The sequence below is a fragment of the Gymnogyps californianus genome, chromosome 3, assembly GCF_018139145.2.
Source record: "Gymnogyps californianus isolate 813 chromosome 3, ASM1813914v2, whole genome shotgun sequence".
Classification (NCBI taxonomy): Eukaryota; Metazoa; Chordata; class Aves; order Accipitriformes; family Cathartidae; genus Gymnogyps; species Gymnogyps californianus.
This window is the reverse complement of record NC_059473.1, coordinates 80,835,850-80,856,886: the sequence shown is the minus strand read 5'-3', so window position 1 is coordinate 80,856,886 and position 21,037 is coordinate 80,835,850. Positions and strand designations below refer to the sequence as shown.

The 21,037-nt window shown below is 36.4% G+C and overlaps 1 protein-coding gene across 1 annotated transcript in view; it reads left to right on the top strand.

The window, feature by feature from the left end:
- GRIK2 (glutamate ionotropic receptor kainate type subunit 2) overlaps window positions 1-21,037 on the top strand; it is a 429,675-nt gene that overhangs the window by 372,040 nt on the left and 36,598 nt on the right. Inside the window, exon 14 of the mRNA XM_050895229.1 lies at window positions 19,944-20,169. Coding sequence (XP_050751186.1) covers window positions 19,944-20,169 — 226 coding nt within the window. The remainder of the gene's footprint in view (window positions 1-19,943; window positions 20,170-21,037) is intronic.

Sequence of the window (21,037 nt, the reverse complement as noted above, 5' to 3'; positions counted from 1 at the left end):
GCTCAAGAGAAGCTACTACATAAAAAGGGTTATATCTGTCAAACCTGATTATTTAGTCTGCTTAAATTCAGTTCTTAATCTAGGATCTGCAAGAAACATATTCTAAAAATAAAACCACACAGAGATACATACATATGTATATATGCACACATATAAACACAGAGCGAGGGATGTATCTATATCTGTATATAAAGATATATGGAGAGATATACTGTTTCTAAGGACTACGGATTGGCTGATTTGAGGATTTGAACTGGTAGGAGTATTGCAGTGAAGGAAAGAATGCAGCCATAAATAAAAATGGTTAAAGATAATCTCCATACTCAATGAGTTTGGCTATGTTTTTACGCTCTATTTAAAACTGCTTCTAGAATTTACCTCTTCTTTAATGAGAAGAAACAGTGGTTCTGAATGTCAAGGACTCCTTTACATGAATGTCACTAGTGGCTTTAAAGTGGGGGGATTGGCAGGGAGGTATAAAGAAAGGGAAAATGAAGATTTTAATTTCATGGCAATTGATTTTCTGAAAATAAGTAATGTTTTAAAGAAAAGAAAAAGGCTTTGTCCTGGATCATTAGAACGGATTTTAGGGGCTGTATGACAACAGTATATTGATTGTCATTTTACTCTGATTTTCTTGCCCTGAAGAAATATTTTAGATACCAAAACACTTTCCTCGCCCTGGATTTCTGACAGAGGCAAAATCTTAATTGTCATGGATAGACTATGTGGGAGAAAATGCAAACCAAACAAAATACTCCATTCAGGTTAATTGGAACATTTCACAGACAGCTTCATAGCATCCTTTTTTTTTTTTTTAACCTTAGCTTAAATAATTAAACCTAAATTTATTAAAAAAATGAATTCTTGAGCTACATCTCACCTTCCAAATCAAACAAAAATGAAAAATAACAGTAGGATATCTTTAGAAGGTTAATATGTTTTTTGGTTCAATTTTTTTGGAACAGAAAAATTGACCAGGTTGATTTTTCTCTAAGAACATTTGATAATTCAAAAACTTTTCAGGAAAAAAAGAAAAAAAACAGATTCTGTTGAGTGCTGTCCAAGCTGAAGGCTTCAACTTGATCCTTTAGAAAATATTCTTCATTTGGGGTCATGAACACTAAGGATGCTTCAGAGAAAATGTGGTAGCTGATTCTTTAAGAAAAAATGCCTTCTTCCCAATCTAGATGTACGTGGGCAGATAGATACTACTACTTCAGCGTAGGCTCTTCTCTGATTGTTAAGATAACATAATTTCTTATATTGCTTAGAAGAGGGTATTGGTGAGTAAAGAATGTTCACAAACTCGCATTTCCATAAGCACAATTATTCTCTAGGAGTTCTAAGCCTTCTTTCAACTTCTTTCATTTTCTGAGTGCCTGACTCTATGTTTGGTTTCTGGTGATATCTTTTCAGCCACAGTACAAGAAAGACTTGGACCTTTTAGAGTGGATTCAGAGGAGGGCCACAAAAACTATCAGAGGGCTGGAACACCTCTCCTCTGAAGAAAGGCTGAGAGAGTTGGGGTTGTTTAGCCTGGAGAAGAAAAGGCTCTGGGGAGACCTTAGTACAGCCTTTCAATACTTAAAGGGAGCTTATAAGAAAAACAGAGAGAGGCTTTTTACCAGGGCCTGTAGTAACAGGACAAGGGGCAACAGTTTTAAACTGAAAGAGGGTAGATTTACATTCGATACAAGGAAGAAATTTTTTATGATGAGGGTGGTGAGACAGTGGAACAGGTTTCCCAGAGAAGCTGTGGATGCCCCATCATTGGAAGTGTTCAAGACCAGGTTGGACGGGGCTTTGAGCAACCTGATCTAGTGAAAGAGGTCCCTGCCCATGGCAGGGAGGTTGGACTAGATGTTCTTAGAAGGTCACTTCCAACCCAAACCATTGTATAATTCTATGAGTGAATGAGAGCTGTTTTATCAATCCACTGTAATGTTTTAGCCAATTTGCACTATAGAGTCAAGAAGTGAAGGCTGGTTATATGGACACGATTTGCTAATACCAGTGATTTCCTTTATTGAATAAGTGTTTTAATGAATTACTGAAATATTTAGCAGAAAATAGAAATATAATTGATGCCATTCAATCAAGCACCCTAAGCATAATCCAGAAAGACTGGCAGAAATTCTACCTGTGTGAGTATCATGTCAGAGGGTCCATAATATTTATGTTTGAGTGTTCACAAAAAATGTATCTTTTATTTCTCACTAATGTTTATTTGTGACCATTGTTTGCACTCTATTCCAAACTAGCCAGCTCAGGCTGGAGTTCTGTTAAGGATCTCTGACCTAAGTGTAAGCTTTTGATATTCTGTAGTTGGAAAATAATATTGTCTTCCACATACAGCTCCTCGCAGATATAAAATACCTATAGAAATTTCCTTTTTGAAACATCAATATCTAGACCAAGTTTATACAATGGATGCAATATATACATAACTAATGTTTGAAATACATAACATGTAAGTCTTCCATTTTTTTCAGATGGTAATTTTAAAGTGACAAATTTCCTTTCTGAAATTTTAATTTTCTCTCAGAAAATGAAGGTCCTGAGACTTCAAAAACAAATATAAATTAATTTATTTAGACACAAATATTAAAAGTACAATAACTTTAGTATCAATTTCTGAGTATTAGAATTGGGAGAACTAAATGAAAATGAATTATAACTTGCAGGATATTTAAGCAACATTTTTAAAAAATAAGATGGTTTCAGTGGGTGGGTGTATTTTATATCCATTGATGAGTGTGGTTTGCTAACTTTCTTATGTCTTCCTCAGCATTGCATATTTGTATTAATGGATGATAAAAACAAAGAAGATGAGTAACTTATAACCTGTAAATCAGTCTAGGACAGCTGTGTAGACAGGAAGAAATAGCTTAATCATTGTCTTCAAGGAGGTCAAAAGGCTGATCCCAAAGACAAGTAAATTTATGCATGAGCTCGTATTAGTCCCATCTCCATCATTTGATACTTCAAGTAAATGGGTTGCCCTGCAATCCAGAAGAAAAGGTACTGCACTGCGACTATGGTATTTGGTATTGCTTAGATAAAGCCTGTTTAAAGGGGGAGAATATAAGATTACCATAAGCCTTTTGTCAGCTTCCAGTCTGAAGTAAATTTATACACATCAAAAAAGACTCAAAGAAAATAAAAAAAAACCAAAGTGGAAAAATAAGCTCGTCAAAGCAAATGCTTAACACATCTTTACTTTAGGCATTAATCATACTATACATGAGTGAGAGTCAAAAGAGTTGAGATGAACAAAGAGTATTTTGGTGCAGGCAAATGGAAAAAAAATGAACTAAGTTAGTGATTTAAAACAGATAGAATTTTTAAAGCAAGACATAAAGGTCACAAAATCAGATTCAGATTGCTAAGGCACAGTGTGCAAGTTTTAATGGATTCTCAGTAAAGCTTTTTAAGACAAGCACTCAAGACTGGAATATTGAGATAAACCATTTTTTTTCTAATCAATAGGAAGAGAGCTAAGGAAAATTCTAGTGAATGATCAAGCAGAATTATGAAAACTTGGTTTTAAACAGAGAAACTGAGCATCCTAAGACTGATTTTAGTAACTTTTCTACAGAAAAAGAGAAAGTTTTTCAATGATTGACTTTTACTTATATGTTGGGGGCAGCAGGGATGCTGTTTTGTCTTCTCAAAATGTTAGCAGTCTAACATCTGTAAACAGTAGAAAAGGTGGAATTAAAATAAGAAGGAATAGAATCTCAAACCAAGTCATTACACCTAGCAAGGAGAACAGTGCAGTGACAGAGATAAATGAAGACAAATGTTTACTTTTTGTACTTGAAGATGTGGGCAAAATGAGTATATAAACAAGATGTGTCTTCAGTGTAGCAGAATTTCACTTTGTCTCCAAAGCATTATGATAAGTAGTATAAGAAGACTTTTCCTATAGGCTATTTTAAATGCCTGTACTAGACTTTAGAGGACAAATCAACACAAGGAAAGGACAAGAAATTGTTCTTCTATACCCTTGGTGAAGGGTGTCTATCTAGTCTAGTATGGACCAGATAAGTGGAGAGTGAGGAGGACTGAAAACTAGTTGAACTGCCAGGCTCAAAGGATTGTTATGAACAGTTTGAAGTCCAGCTGGAGATGAGTCACAAACAGTATGCCCCCAGGGTCAATATTGAGTCCCTTACAGATTCATTCATGATCTGGATGGTAGGACAGAGCGGACCCTGAGCAAGTTTACAGATGATACAAAACTGGGAGGAGTAGTTGATAGACCAGATGGTTGTGTTGCTATTTGGAGGAACCTCAACAGGCTGGTGAAATGGGCAGGCAGGAACCTCATGCAGGTCAACAAAAGAAAATGTCAAAACCCTGCACCTGGGAAGGCATAACCCCGTGTACTAGTACAGGTTGGAAGGCTGACCAGCTGGGCTGTGTCAGGCAGAACATTGCAGCATGTCAAGGAAGGTGATCTTTCCCCTCTGTTTAGCACTGGTGAGACAAATCTGGAGTGCTGCATCCAGTTCTGGGCTCCCCAGTACAAGAGACACAGTATTGTACTGGAGGAAGTCTAAGGAAGGGAAACAAAGTGCATTAAAGGATTGGAGCATCTGTCATTAGAAGAGAGGCTGAGAGAGCTGGGTTTGTTTGGCCTGGAAGAAAGAAAGGTTGGGGGTGGGGGGCTTTGATTGATAAATACCTGATGGGAAGGTGTAAAGAAGATGGAGCCAGACTCTTAGTGGTATCCAGTGAAAGAAGAAGAGGCAGTGGGCACAAATTGAAATATGAGAAATTCCATTTAAACATAAGAAAAACCTGTGTTTTTACTGTGACGGTCAAACACTGGAACAGGTTGCCCAGAGGGACTGTGGAGTCTCCATCCTTGGAAATATTCAAACCCTGGACAATGTCCTAGGCAACCTGATGTACTAGACTTTGCTTGGAGCAGGATTTTGGGCTAGATGATCTCCAGAGGTTCCATCCAACCTCAACAATTCTATGATTCTGTGATTGCTGTGGTAATCCAGGACAATGGTATATGTGCCATCCTCTCACAGAAGAGGAACTAGCCTCTATAGTTTTATTTTCCTTGCATGTTCTATGTCCATTTGAATTAATGCATCTTAAATGGGCCTTGCTTGGAAGAAATCTACAAAAGAGCATTCAGGAAGGGGGCAGTGATCACATTAATGATACATAATGAGCTGGTTTTCCCTTCCCTTACCAGCTTCAGTGTCAGCAATATTCCTTCTGGAATGGAAGATGAACCATTTCAAATTTTTAGCCCTCTAACTCAAGCTAGACAATTGTTTTAAGGGTATGGTTTATAGGTTGCTCAAGTTTTTTCTGAGCCTAATAGTGAAGGAAATACAAGTCCCATTAGGATAATAGTTAATAGCAGGCAAACCCAGAAGAATCATACTGTATGATTATGCAACCCTGGAATAAGAAGAACAAATTAGCAAGTTACTGGGATTTTCCTTATTCTTGCATTTTACTCAGAATGAGAAAATCAAATGGAGACTAATTATAAAGCAAAGAAAATGCTATGATTATGGGACTGTGGCTTGTATATATTTTTTTTTTGTTCGCTGTTTCTTTAGACTTAATCATTTCTGAGTTAGCTTTTTGGTTTTAAAGGCAAAAAACTGTCAGGGATACCATAATATCTGGTTATTATCCATTCTCATAGGATAAAGTTAGCTATAGAATATGTTTGCAGAAAAAAAAAAAATCCTAGAATTAAGGCAAATATTGCCATGATCTGAATGGACAGAGTGTGCTAGTCAACAGATGCTATCACATCTGTCATGATGAACATGAATATACTCTTCCCAGAGATCTTCAGTAAATTGGCACCTTCCTGGAAGGTTCAGTGCAACTTTGTCAGATAAACATAAAACAGAACCAAATTATAAGAATATAAATGCAAATTAGTAAGATTATAGTACTTGTCCCCATTTGAGAAATGTCATTGAATGCATAGTGTTGATGCACACTACTGAAATTAACTATTGCTAAAATGAAACAACAATAGTTGATTAGGGTCTTACGACTAAAGTTAAAAGATGTTTATGGAGCTATACACCTTGAAGCAGGTTATTTTTCTTTGTTAATTTTATTGCTGACAGTTAACGTTTATCACTTATCTGCAGGTGTTTATTGTAAAATGAACTAGTGGTGTATCAGTCCAACTGCTGACCCAGGTCCTCATTAGAAAAACCTGTTATGTTAGCTGGCACCATTTTAAGCAACCTCAGCAGATGACCAATATTCAAAATAGAGATGAAACTATTCCCTTACTTCTCAAAAAAGTTTCATCCACTTTGTCATATTGGAAGCTGCTTGTACTGTCACTGCTTTTGCTGCTTTTCTTCTTGAAATATGCAGAGAAATCAGGTTTGTCATGTTGCTGCAACACATTTCCCAACACAATGGTTTTCAAATTCATAGGTGATCTCTGCAATCCTATCTGTGAGTAGTGAAGGGTCACCTAAAACGATATAACCACAATAACACATTGACAGTAGCATCAGTAACGTGCCAAAATACAACCACAAGCACTATCAGTGCAACTGTTTATTTTTGTCAAACTACATGGAAACTAGAGAAATGTAAGTGGTATGGTATAAAACATAGAATAAATTCTATTCGTTTTCTGTGCTTTCACTTTATTTTTGTCGCCATTGTTTTCAGTCTTATGTGATACATATGAACAGCAGAACATGAAGTCAGTCACAGGTAATGATACTAACTTTTATTATAGTAATTTACTATATATTTAGTTATTATTCCTTGAAGGTTTCTAAAATAGTTGTTCATAAATTAGGTTCCGTAAAATTCCCTAGAAAGGAATTTCTGACTTTTCACAAATAGTTTAATTAGAACAACAAAATAGGGAATAAAGTTAAACCCTCTAGTCCCAGTTGTTATTATTTAAAACTGCTCAGCAGAATAATTTGGTAGCATCCAGAAGAGTTTGGCTTGTTTTGGTAAGCAGGTTAGCAAAGATATTAATATAAATTTAGCTAAATTTAACTTAATGGATGCTCAAACTTCATCAGAAATTGTGTTTCTCATTAGTTTTACTGGATGAATAACAGAATTACTTTTTGATGTCCAATTGATCAACTTACTGACAGCTTGACAGGGGAAATGCAGAATCTGCAGTATGATGCACAGCTACACCCAGCAGTTCCATGGAGGAAATGTCTAGAATCCTTAGCAGGTCTGATTATACCATAGAGTCATTAACATAATAAATGTTCCAGGAGTTATGATGTCACATACCAGCCCATACAATATTTCTGTGGTGGCACATGGATTTCCACTACAGCACGTCAGTATATAAATGTCAAATATCTGTTCCTTCTTTTAACTGTATTTCAGAACTCAAATGTCATATGCCACAGAGTAATTATTTCAAGCCATGTTTGAAGCATTTCATTGTTGATATAAAATTCTGTGCAGCTCCCAACATTCTTAGGTAATAAAATGTAATTTCTTTTACCATGTGTAACTATAAATACATAAATGTAAATTAATATTTTAGTCAATAATAGAAGTAGTCTACTGTGGGAATTAGTAGAAATTTTTGGTTAGAAAGCTTAAAATATCGTTAAGGCATTTCTGGAGCTCACATGGTGTGATCTTGCTGAGTACCACAGAAAATTTTTATGTCAGCTCAGGAATTCTCTATAAAAAAATCTTATTTTGTAAAATAAAAATTTTCCATGGTTAAGTTTTAATCTTTATTATTGTCTCCATTTTTCTGCCAAGTGAAATCAATATGGAATTTTGCCCTCCTATTTTTTCCTTGTCATTCTCTCTACTTTGTTCCTAACACATTATTATGTAATGCTTTTTTGAAACTTGATTTTGCAGTTTCCTATTCTACTTTTCATTGTAATTCAGTGTGTCTGCATGTCGTGGTTTAACCCCAGCCGGCAGCTAAGCACCACGCAGCCGCTCGCTCACTGCCCCCCCACCCCTGGGATGGGGGAGAGAATCACGAAAAAAAACCTCGTGAGTTGAGATAAAGACAGTTTAATAGGACAGAAAGGAATGAAAAAACAATGATAATGATAATAATAATAATATGACAATAGCGATACTAAAAGAATTAAACTATACAAAGCAAGTGGTGCACAATGCAATTGCTCACCACTCGTTGACCGATGCCCAGTTAGTTCCCGAGCCGCGATCCCCCCTCCCAGTTAGCTCCCCCCAGTTTATATACTGGGCATGATGTCATATGGTATGGAATAGCTCTTTGGCCAGTTTGGGTCAGCTGTCCTGATGGTGTCCCCTCCCAGCTTCTCGTGCCCCTCCAGCCTTCTTGCTGGCTGGGCACGAGAAGCTGAAAAATCCTTGACTTAGTATAAACACTACTTAGCAACAACTAAAAACATCAGTGTGTTATCAACATTCTTTTCCTACTAAATCCAAAACACAGCACTATACCAGCTACTAGGAAGAAAATTAACTCTGTCCTAGCCGAAACCAGGACACTGCAATTGCTGACATACCAAGATTTTCTGTAAGACAGAAATCAGATTTTTTTTGTTTAGATAAAGTATTGAATAGGCTTTGAAGAACTTTCAACTTTTGAGGAAAGTAAGGCAAGTACTTACCACTGTCCTGGTTTCGGCTAGGACAGAGTTAATTTTCTTCCTAGTAGCTGGTATAGTGCTGTGTTTTGGATTTAGTAGGAAAAGAATGTTGATAACACACCGATGTTTTTAGTTGTTGCTAAGTAGTGTTTCTACTAAGTCAAGGATTTTTCAGCTTCTCGTGCCCAGCCAGCAAGAAGGCTGGAGGGGCACAAGAAGCTGGGAGGGGACACCATCAGGACAGCTGACCCAAACTGGCCAAAGAGCTATTCCATACCATATGACATCATGCCCAGTATATAAACTGGGGGGAGTTAACTGGGAGGGGGGATCGCGGCTCGGGAACTAACTGGGCATCGGTCAACGAGTGGTGAGCAATTGCATTGTGCACCACTTACTTTGTATAGTTTAATTCTTTTAGTATCGCTATTGTCATATTATTATTATTATCATTATCATTGTTTTTCATTCTTTTCTGTCCTATTAAACTGTCTTTATCTCAACTCACGAGTTTTTTTTCGTGATTCTCTCCCCCATCCCAGGGGTGGGGGGGCAGTGAGCGAGCGGCTGCGTGGTGCTTAGCTGCCGGCTGGGGTTAAACCACGACAACCACTTATATCCTTCTCTTCCTCTTTTCTAATTTATACAATATTTGTGTAAATAATAAACATCAGAGTAGTGTACTAGCTTTGTAATGAATGTTTGACTTGTAGAAATTTGATCTGTGTACTACTGAGAGACTTAAATGATCTCTGAATTCACTGTGTTTAGTTTATCACTGAAGTTTCACATTATCTGTCAAGTGGATGTGTACCCGCCATATTTGCTTATGTAGCAAAAAAGAAAAAGGTAAGGATTGAGGGAGGGTCACATCAGCCTAACTTCTTATTTCCTTGTTGTGGCTGATATGGCTCAATGTTAGTATCATTTTAACTCTGATTTCTGTCATTGAAGATGGTGTTTAATAAGACTACAGTTGGACTTATGTTTGCATCATAAGGGCACGCAGAAAATGCTGAAAATGGGAAGAAATAAGAGTTTACAGTACTTTTCACCTTGGTCTTTTCAAGAATTCAGGGCAACTAGCAGTAATAGAACACGCATAATTTTCAGGCTGCAATGCTCAGGCCATACCATATGATGGACACTTCCCAGTGCAGATCTGATAGACCACTTCACTGTTGTCACAGAAATAAGTATCTGTTCCTACAGATACTGTAGGAACAAATTAATGTGCTCAAAATTAAAATTACTTTTGCAATTTAAAGTTCAATCTAACCCGTTCCTGAAGAAGATATAATAGCCAAGGTTCTACTGAAACTGCAAACTGTATGTTTTTGTAGGTAGATTTCAAACAGCACAAGTTTCTGCAGCTGATATAAGGTAGTGGAAATATAGTGCATTAGTTTTTCATTGATTTTGCTTTTACTTTTCCTCTGCAAAAATATATAAAATATTGGAATTTGAGATTCCGTAGTTTCAGAAGACCACACACAATAATCTTACTCAAAATAGTCTTTTTCTTTTTTTTTTTCCCAAGAATGGTTCTGCACCATTCAATTGTCTATTACTTTGTAATAAGTAATAATAAAGTAAGTAGTTGGCACAGAATTAGCCTGAGAAATCTTAGAATAGTCTTTGGCTACGTTTTGGTGTATTATTTAACAGAAAACACTAACGTGACTGATTTAAGTCACTGAATGGTCAAACTGATAAACTGGTGATGAACTTTCCCTTCCTTGTTCTTTCCTTGGAAATTTCAATTACTTTATTCCCGCTAATTTTGAGCACATCCCTCTGACAAAATTGGAATACACCAGTTAATAATGCTGGAAAGAGAATCCTTTCCCCTCTGTTCTGCCATACACTTGCTGTTCTGGCTGTTCCAAATTATAAATAAAGCAGAGCCTTTGTAGAACTTCCTTAGTCTTCAGAAGCTATACTATATCCCTTTCTCTGTTAAACTACTTTACCAGCTGTGTTTACACTGCCTGTACTCACCTATTACAGATGTCCAAATTGCAGTATGCAAATAAACACATGAATTATATCTCACTCTAACTTTTGATGTGTTATACAATTTTGTCAGTACTGCAATTTTCCCCATCAACTTCTGAAAAGTTGGGTGGGGACTCTATGTATCAGTGCTAAAAAACTACTCAAAACTACATCTTATAACTCTGCTATTGCTCTTATTTTCTGTACAGATCACTAATCGAACACACGTAAGTTCATCTATGCATGTAGATGAATTCTCCGTGATGTATTCTTCAGCAACCAGTTTGGTTGAAAAGTTCCTGTGTCTTTTACTGTAGCATTTCATCCCATATCTTTTAATTTTTTTTTAACCTCTCCATTGTTGGAGGAAAGCAGCTCCTTAAGTGTTATGTTGCTTATCTTCTCAAGTATGTTGTTTAGGAGACTACAGGTGTTTCAAGATAAAACTGCCAGAATTATTCCAAGACCTGACAGATTTGCTAACAAAAAAACAGTTCTTCTGATCAGTATCCTGCCACTCCTCTATACCTTTGATATGAACCACATATGGCATCAATCCTGTTTGCCTGAATTAACTCCAATTTTCTAGTGACTAAGGTCAGATGAGTACAGAGAAAGACTCAGCTGTTCTTAGCTAGCACATATGGTCCAGTGTTGTTGGTAATTTACTTACTATAATAAAAAAGTACTGAATGCTAAATCCAAATCCCACTGCAGAATATCTCAGTGGTGGCTTATGCTAGTCTATAGCTGGCAAATATTTCACATGAGCTATTTTGTAAAGAAATACTTGAAATTATCGACTATTTTGGATGTTCAGAGTTTTGTTAGGTCTGGCAAGAGAATTGATGGGGGAATTTAATGGGGGAAAAGACCCACCAGTCTGTCTGTGCCACTAGACTGATTTTGATGACTATCATTACACGCAATAACTAATGCTAATGCTGCTGCTTGACAGATGCCGAAAGAAAAAAAAAAAGTGACAATGGAACTTCCATTAAGTTTTTGAAATCTCTGAAGATAACTAAACAATACTTATTCCTAACTGTTTTGTGCAACAAATTAGCAAACAATAGTTAGTGGGCTTTCTATCCCTTCTCCTCATTCAAAGAGATCTTGAATGCTATGAGTTTGATTTCTAATGCTGCCTGATGAGTTTCTTTCAAATCACAACAGCAACAGAGTGTTTTGAGTATAGTGCATATTAATTTTGCTTTGAACATTGCACAAACATCTTCCATGCCAGTGTAGATGCTGTGAGAATACAATTGTTAAAATCATAGCGTTGTGATGAATTCTTACTCTATTAGAGGTAAATATTTAAAGTAGTGTTTAAGAACTTCATGCTCAGTTCCAATGACAAAACTATGCACTCACTGCTTTTGGAAGAGGAGATTGCTTCCAGATACAGCGCAAACAAAGTGTGGAGTTTTGTACTGCAGTTTGTATCTGAGAACAGGCAGAGTGAGCAGAAGTGGATTTATCTTTACAGAACATGCAGAATATAAGATCTGCTTTAAAAACAGATTAAATTTGCTTAATGTCTTATTCCTTCTTATAAAGGAAGAAACTTACGTAAGTGTGAGAAATATCACACTTGTCATCTCCCACAGTGTTTTACAAAAAGAACCATTGTGGTGTTAGTTACAATTCAGTAGAGGACTATAAATCATTCTGGTATAAAAGGCAAGGAAGTTTTCTGAAATCCATTAGTGATTTTTGAGGTATAAAATCCTTACTTATTTCCAGGTCAAAGCTGATAGTGAAAACCTATTTCAATAACATTAAGGTTTAGGGTTTTTTAACCATAATTTACTTTAAATATTTAATGTTTGTTCAAAATCTTTGGTTTTTAAAACAAAAAGTCAGCACAATGAAGGCAAGAGTAAAAATGTCTTTCTCTGAACACTGCATTTTTCATCCCTTGTAGCTCTATACTTGGCAGAAACACCTTTCCTACCTTTTTTCATTTATGCTCTATGGACCATGAAAACTGCTGTTATGGAGGAGAGAACGCTGTATGCATTGGTTTTATTGTTTTTATGCTGACACAACAAAATCTAAATCGGCTGGTTCACTTAGGGGTTTTCAGGCCTCAGCAGTTCTGAAAAAATAGGGAGAAAAAAAGAAAGGGGCGGGGGGGAGAAGGAACGCCCTGAGGTCAGAGGGTCAGAGTCAAAGAGACCAGTCTGATAAAAAGGAGAGTGACTTTTTCACTTTTCTTTGATGACTGAGAAAAAGCCAGTCTCATGGTTCTAGGAGACAACGAAGAAAATACAGTACTACAAAGGTCATTTTAATAACTAGTTGCTAATCTGGTCAGAAAATCAGATGATACTCAGAAGTTCACTTGAATTAACACAGTCTGTCTGTTGGGTGATAGGGGACAGCTAAGCCGATTTAAATCTGGTCTGCTGTCCAGCACAGGTAGGGGAATGTATAATATTTTCAGTATACTTAAGATGCTAGTGATTAGCACGGTGCTCTGTAAAAGCTATGCCTTAGCCTATAGCAATGATTCAAAACTGTGCGCTACACTTATGTGAATGCAGAGTTTGGAATGTCTATGGCATCATATTATATTATGGAGGCATCAGGTGTGGATATGCAATTAAGACCAAATTGCGTTTTACACATAATGTGCTCAGCTATGTCAAAATTGGTAAATACACTGCTTCTGCTGCCTCAAAAACCAGCACTTACGTTTGGAGTGTAGAATTAGCTAAGGCTTACTGGAAACTAGAAATTATTTCACTCATTAAAACAAACTGAAATGGATTATTTAAAACCAAGTATCTGGAACCAGGACGTGTAGTGGTACTGTGTAAAGCTAAAAAATGAATAAGATCTGATATATTCCATTCTGATTCCTGTAGCTGATTCTGATATTTATCTTCATTTGCATATATTGCTGTTTAGCTCAGAAGTCCCAATAATGGATCATTGTTGTCCACTTCAGAAACATTGAGCAGTTTAGAGAAAACAGTACCTATTCCAAAGAATTCACATTCATATTAAGAACTGGGAGAAGTAGATCGGTGTATACAGATATAAATTACAGAAAGAAGAAAGAACAAAATATGCACAACAGAACAAACACATCATCGGTCATTGATAGATGTTTGAACAGTAGCAATCAGCCGTTACAAATTTCCATTTGGTGACAGTTCAGGAAAGCCAGCAGGCTATTTATGTTTATTTACAATTTATTTTCATTTATGCAAGCTATCTTTCAGATAGTCTTATCTTTGAATTTCCCTGTATTTATAATGCTTATTATAAGGACAATTAAAGAATTCCTAAAACATTCTTTACCTTAGGCTGTTGGTTTGTTCCCTCAGCTTTAAGCTTGCCATACTATGATTTGAAATGTATTCAATTAATTAACTTTGTTTATCTCTCTATTAATGGTAGTAATCCTCTGTGGCCTAAAATTCTGGAGACATACCCCAAATGTGTTAGAATGGCTATGAGCCATAAGAGGATCATCTACAATGTTTGCTTCACCTAAATTTGACATGTAGCCTTCTTATGTTTAGAAAAATATCTTGAGATACATTACTGCTTTTGCTGTTATTAAGAACATCAGAAATGCATTTTCTAGCTTATTTCACAGCTATGTAGATTTAGGGCATGTGTCAACACAAAATGTCAAACTTAAAAAAATGAATAAGGAATGAATAAAGTAAATGTATTATATGAACAGTTCAGCTTGAATTTCCATACTGGTGTTCAGGGTTTCCAAGGGGTCATGTATGAAACAATTGGGATGAGTCTACTTAAGTTTCAAAGGACTGAAGGGCGAAAAAGACAGGAAAATACATATTTCCCTGGCTAATAATGAGCTTGCCTTTGGCTTGATGTATAAACTACATAAGTTCCCAATGTTTTTTGGGTTTGTTTTGTTTGTTTTGTTTTGTTTTTTCCCCCAAACAGGAAATGATATGTTTTGTTTTGTTTTGTTTTCTTGAAATTGCCCAATGTCAAAATTTGAAGAGTCTCCAGAAACACTTATTATTGTATGTAACTTCATACTTATAAAGAATCATAGAAATCAATGAAAACTCAACTTTGGAAAGGACGTCTAGAGATCTCTTTCTCTTGTTGGAGGACATCTGTTTTCCTAATTGAAAGCAAGGCTTTCAATCTTTCTAATCTTAAATCTTTCTTAAGAATCTTTCTTAAATCTTTCTAATAAGATTAACTTATTTGGGGCTGTGTTAAGCTGTCTCAAATATTTCCAGTGACCTGATTCCACTACTTCTCTGGGCTACCTGTTCCAATGCTTAGTTGTTCTCATGGTGAAAATTTTTTTCTTAGATCCACACAGAATGGAAATTCTTCAGCAGCTTGGGCCATTGCCTCTTATCCTGTTGCCATGCATCCTAATGAAGAAAGTACCTTCAACTTCTCTCTAACCTTCTCTTTAGGTAATGGAAGAACATGATTAGATTCTGTGTAAGCCTTCCATTCTAGGTTGAACAAAACCATTTCCATCAATCTTTCTTTGTAAGTTAAGATCTCTAACCCTCTGATCACCTTGGTGGAAAATCTCCAATTTTAACATCTCTCTTGAACTTGGAGGACCAAAACTGGACACAGCGTTCCTGGTGTGGCTTGACACGTGCCAAGTATAGTGGATTAATCACATCCCTTCTTCCGTTGGCTATAGTCTTGCTGATACGGCCTGCAGTTTCCTTTCCTGCTACAAGGATGGGGTGCTTATTTATGTTCAGCTTGCTGTCCTCTTGGATCTGTAAGTCCTTTTCAGCCAAGATACACTCCTGCCAGTCAATTCCCAGCCAGTATGGATGCTTGGGATTACTTTCTCCCAGGACAGACTTTGCATTTATCTTTGTTAAACTCATGCAATTCCTGTTATACTAATTTTCCAGCCTCTTGAGGCCTGTCTGCATGGTAGCTCTTTCTTCCAGCGTACCTACGTCTCCTCCCTGTTTGGTGTCATTCACAAACTTGGTGAAGGTGCTTTCAATACCGTTTTCCAAACTGTTTATAAAGTTATTGAATAGTATCAGGTCTAGGACCGACCCCTGAGGCACTCCACTCATGACAAAATGCCAATCTGGCCTTGAGCTATTAACTACCACCTTTCAAGATCAACATCTCAGCCAGTTCTCCACCTGTAGGTGCTCCATCTGTTCAGTCCATATCCTACCAGCTTGCCATAAAGGATGTTGTGACAGACCATTTTGGGCACCTTGCTAAGTAAGGCTCATATAGATGGGTCTTTATGAATGCATTTTTCATACGTCATTCTTTTTGTCAGTGTAAACACATAAGTGATGACCTTAGTGAAGTAATTCAGAAGTGACATTTCATAGTTTGTGTATTACAGAAGGTCAGAATAAATGTGCATAGTTGTTCCTTTGGCCTTAAAAAAATCCATGAATCAAGCAACTTTAAGAAAAGTGGCCTGTGTCCACGAAGAATGTGATGCTCAGAAAAAACAAAAGTCACATAGCTGTTATAGGCAGTGTCATAAATGAAAACTAGTGTAGTAGGACTGGGAGTCTGTGGGGTTTTTTTTGACATAAAGATTGTCATGGTTTAATTCTTATGTGGCAGAGAGTGCTTTCATAAAATATATAAGAACTGGGCTTCTAACTTTTTTTTTACCTTTTTTTTTCTCAAAATTTAATCTTAATTACCCTTAATCTTTCCTTTGTTACTACAGCCTCTTTTGAGTTTAAATATTGCATGGGTGAAAGCAAAGCTGTGGCATTGTCTGTGACACACAAATGCTTTAAAAGCCAGGAAAGAAGTTGGATGCTATCATTAAAATAAAAATCTCCATTAATGGATCTGTAATTTTTCCTTTGTAGAAAAATGTCAGAGTTTGCCTGACACATTTTTGCTGTGCATTTATCCAGTCTTGACCTGTATCATGAGGTCTGCTTCCCTGTCCTTTGATCCTTGTTTATTCTGGCATTCATTCAACATCCTGATTTATTTCTAACCTTGTGGTCCAGAGTCTCACCACTCAGATACTTGTCTTTCCTAGCCAGTGCTTCAGGATAGAGCAGTAACACATTACTAACGATGATTCCTTCTGTTTCCAGCCTCACATTTGTACATGGCATTAGACTAACTTAGAGCCTTTGCCATGCTTCCTTTTGTGATCCCTGACATGCCATTATCTTCCAATGATCTTTGATTTATGAACACTGAGTATGTCACTGACAGTACCCTCTGAATGTCATTGTGAGAGCTACCATTTTATGCACCAGGTAGACGAGTTTCTTGATTTGCTTAACCTTTTCATTTCCATCTTTCCTGTTAGTTAGTTCTCTTTTTTTATTCCAGGGAAATTCAAATGTTGCAAAGCATAGGCAGCTTTCTTATTACTCTACATTGTCTTCAGCATTACTGAGGGAACACAAGCATGATAAATCATGTCACCACAAGTTATCTTATACAGACATCATTTCCGGTTGATTTCAAGTTAGGTTGAATTTCCAGACAGTGATTTCCAGTTAGATGAAACAATCTGGTGAACTAACCCAGATAAAATAGTACACTTAATTGATGGAGTATATAAGTTGATTAACCAGATTGATTTGCACACAGTGAAAGAAGATGGAAACATAATATAAATTGCAGCATCTGCTTCTATCAGTATGAATGACACAGTCATAACCACAGGAAGCAATATGTACATATTGGAGTGTCTTTCTCTTCAGCTCGATGTCAAATGGGCTCCTGATGTTTTTGATTGTTCTGGCTTCTTGATTTTAGTCACGTGAGTCTGTTGAGTAGTTTGCCAAACACGGAGGAAAACCATTTGTGGTTGTATTTTCCTGAATCAAATGTTGTTTTTTTATTTTCAGATAAAACATTCTCTGTTGTGCATAAACCAAATCTCATAACCTGTACTATACACTTTTTTGGTAAGAATTTCTAAACACTAGTTAGAATTTAGAGGTCACAAATAGATGGGCTGTTTTCCTTGGCATCATTTCAGTTCTGACTTTTAGCTTTTAGGGGTGGCAGAAAGCAGTGCAAAGATGTTGTAGTGTTCTGCCTACAGGAGAAAACTGAGACATCACTGTGCACTTTCTATCACCCTTATTAACTTCACAGTGGTGAGCCATGTGCACTGATATTCTAAGTTTTGTGTTGTCTTCTACAGTCTCACTAATCATGTGTAGACTTTTTAACTTTTTTTGTGTTTTAATTACTCCAGTAAGCGAGCTATCCTATGCAGGAACTATCTCTGATTTTGTTGGTGACCTTTGTTCCTTCCTTTTCAATAGTAGCTGTGAATTCATCTTAGCTGATGAAATCAGTCATTGTAATATGAACACCCTGTCCTTTAGAGGATATTGTATTTTTTCACATGCTCTAATGCTTCAGTAGAGAGCAACCATTCCCCTTGCTAACATGTTTCCATCCTGGAATTTTTTTTTTTTTTTTTCCCAACAGAAATATAGAAATGCGTATGTATCACAGGTTATTTTTTCTTTATTTTCTATTATAGCTCATTTGGCTTTTTCTCTTTTTTTTCCACTCAGCATGCGTCAGCAATGTGTATCTAACAGTTTACTAAAATTGTTTTCTCTGCCAATGTTTTATATTGCTCAGATTATTTATAGCGGCTAAAATGTTTGGGTTGTGTACTGGGGTAAAGATTGTATGACAAAAGAATTAAATACAGGTTCTTGGTAAAATTTTACTAATATTGAAAAACATCCATTTTCCACCCTTTCTGTATTACATAGTAATTTATATTCCTACAGAGCTGATGTGCATTGCTTAAAGTATGTTATGCTACAATGCAATATTAAATGCTTGCAAGAATTATTTCATTTTCAAAACAAACCCTATGAGGAGAGACCATATCTGTTTGGTCTTCTCTATTCTATGCATTCACAGTATATTCTGAAGAAAAATGCTTTCCCCTTTCATTGTTACTAAAATCTTTCGCAATCATCAGCCACAGACTACGTTCAGTACAATAACAATGTGTTCATGCAGAGTCCTAAAAGTCTTCAGTTTTGTTAGCATTGACACTAGAGCTAGTTCAAATGCTTGATTTGCTAAGTCTCCAGGCACAGTGAAATAACTCTTGTATTGTATCTCAGCAGGGGGATAAAGTCATCTTTTTTTCTAAGTAAATGTCCTTTTTATTCCACATACACTGCTAATTCTCCTCTTGGGCAGAATTTATGGCTGCCAATCAGCTGAACTTCAGAAAGGTTTGTAGTGTCAATCTTTGTTTAGTATCTCCACCAGAGCTGATGGTAGAGTTATGTTTAAGGCTGACATTAAAAGATGAAAGATTCCTTAAAAAGTCTGATTACACTAGTTCTCATGCTGTATCTCTGCATTTTATTTACTAGGTAAGATTTAACATCACTGAACATTTTCTGATACATCTTTCCCCATTGTTAAACAGATGGGGCAAATAGAATATAAAATGTTCAGTACTTCTAATACCTTCAATTTATCCAGTGGTTATGATCTCTTAAGCATTGTGTTTTACAAAGAGGAGGGAAGGTAATATCTTTTTTTAAAGAAGCTGAGGTGAAAGAAAGGAAGCGACTCCTCTATAGTTGCATAGCATCACTTTGTGCCAAACTATTGGCTCCTTTGTCCCAAACTACTGTCTCTCTCTTTCTATCACAACAGTTCTTTGCATTCTGGGAATGTTAAAGCAGAAAACACATATTCATTTCTAGGACTTTAAGTAGTCAATTTCTGAATGGCAAGCTAGTATTAGTGTGACCAGAGTGTGATACTATCTCTTACCTAAAATCTGTCTCCCAGTATTTTTACAGTGTACCATGGATAAAATGTTTGCTGCCCTCTCCCTCACAACTGTTTTCTCCATATACTGCCATCTGTAAGTGCTTTGAGTACTTCAAGTTGCCACACTGTGCATTAGGTTTTCAGAATTGCTCAGGACTAGCTGAGTGATTGAAATAAGAGTGAAAATTTCAAATATTGCAAAATCCACAGATTCTCCTATAACACTCACCAACATTGTTGAAGAACTTGGCTACAGTGAAATACTTAATAGTTTTCCACTGACTTCAAATACTTGTAGGCCTTCATCCTACATAAAAACATATAAACAATAAAAAACAGATAAACAACAATGCGCATTTTCTTGAGAATCTGTACAGGTGTTTTGTTTTAAGCAGACAAGATGAGAGGTACAGATGAGACGAAAGGTACAGGTACCATTAGAAGAATGCCTTGGTAAAACCCGACAGGTAGTAAAATATGATAAGAGAGCAATGTGCAAACTGAGAATTTGCTTTCACTTTTATAAGCATATTATTCTTATTCATGTTGCATCTAATATTTGTCTTTCAGAAATCCAAAATCTCCACTTACGACAAGATGTGGGCCTTCATGAGTAGCAGGAGGCAGTCAGTACTTGTCAAAAGTAACGAAGAAGGTATCCAGCGTGTGCTTACCTCTGATTATGCATTTTTAATGGAGTCGACAACCATTGAGTTTGTCACACAGCGGAACTGTAACCTAACACAGATTGGAGGCCTGATAGACTCAAAAGGTTACGGCGTTGGAACTCCCATGGGTAGGTGATATGTCAACCATTTGTTCTCTGTTCATTAATCTTAGTTGCTGCAGTAGCACAGAAAAGCTCCAATACACTGTTGCTTTCTCTACATTGTTAACATATTTTCTCATTTTCTTTTTCCCACCTGGGAAAAATATTACATATTTTATCAACATTTATGGATTTAATTGAATTTTCTAAACAGAAAAAAATAGTTACTTTATAAAAAATTGGACATTTTCATATGATACATTTCTCTTACATGATGCCTTCCATATGTTCAACAACAACAACAACAAGTACTTTTCACAGCACTTTCTTTTATTAAAAAAATATTTAAAAAATGTTGATGTCTCTCTTTAGAGAATGAGGTGCTAGTAGTACAATGCTTGCAGAAGCAAATGGGGATAATGCTTCTGTACTGAGAAAGTTAATCCTTGAGATTCTTAAAAGAAGAGGAAAGATTCCGTAACATGCCATGTATAATCCACAGACAAAAGAAATACTGAATTTACCTTGTGGAATAGGGTTTTGCAGAGCAATACCAATCCTGTAAATATTTTCCAGGTCAGATGTTCTTGACTAGGTACAAAACTTTAGTTGCAAGATTAGAACTACAGACATTGGTTTGGCTGCTAGAATCCACAGGATGGGATTCAGCAAGCACTGGGGTGCTGAGTTCCCATTGGCTGCAGTGATTTTTGAAAGACATGAGCTGAGGATCTGGCTTTAGATTTCAGAATAGATGGGAATGAAAAATAGTGTGACACAAAGACTCTCTCAGTACTGCACAATGATCCTACTTAATACTGTAAGATCGTTCTGCTGACTTCTTTGCAAGGCCAATATTTATTTTAACCTTATTTTTAAGAAGAATTTATGATTT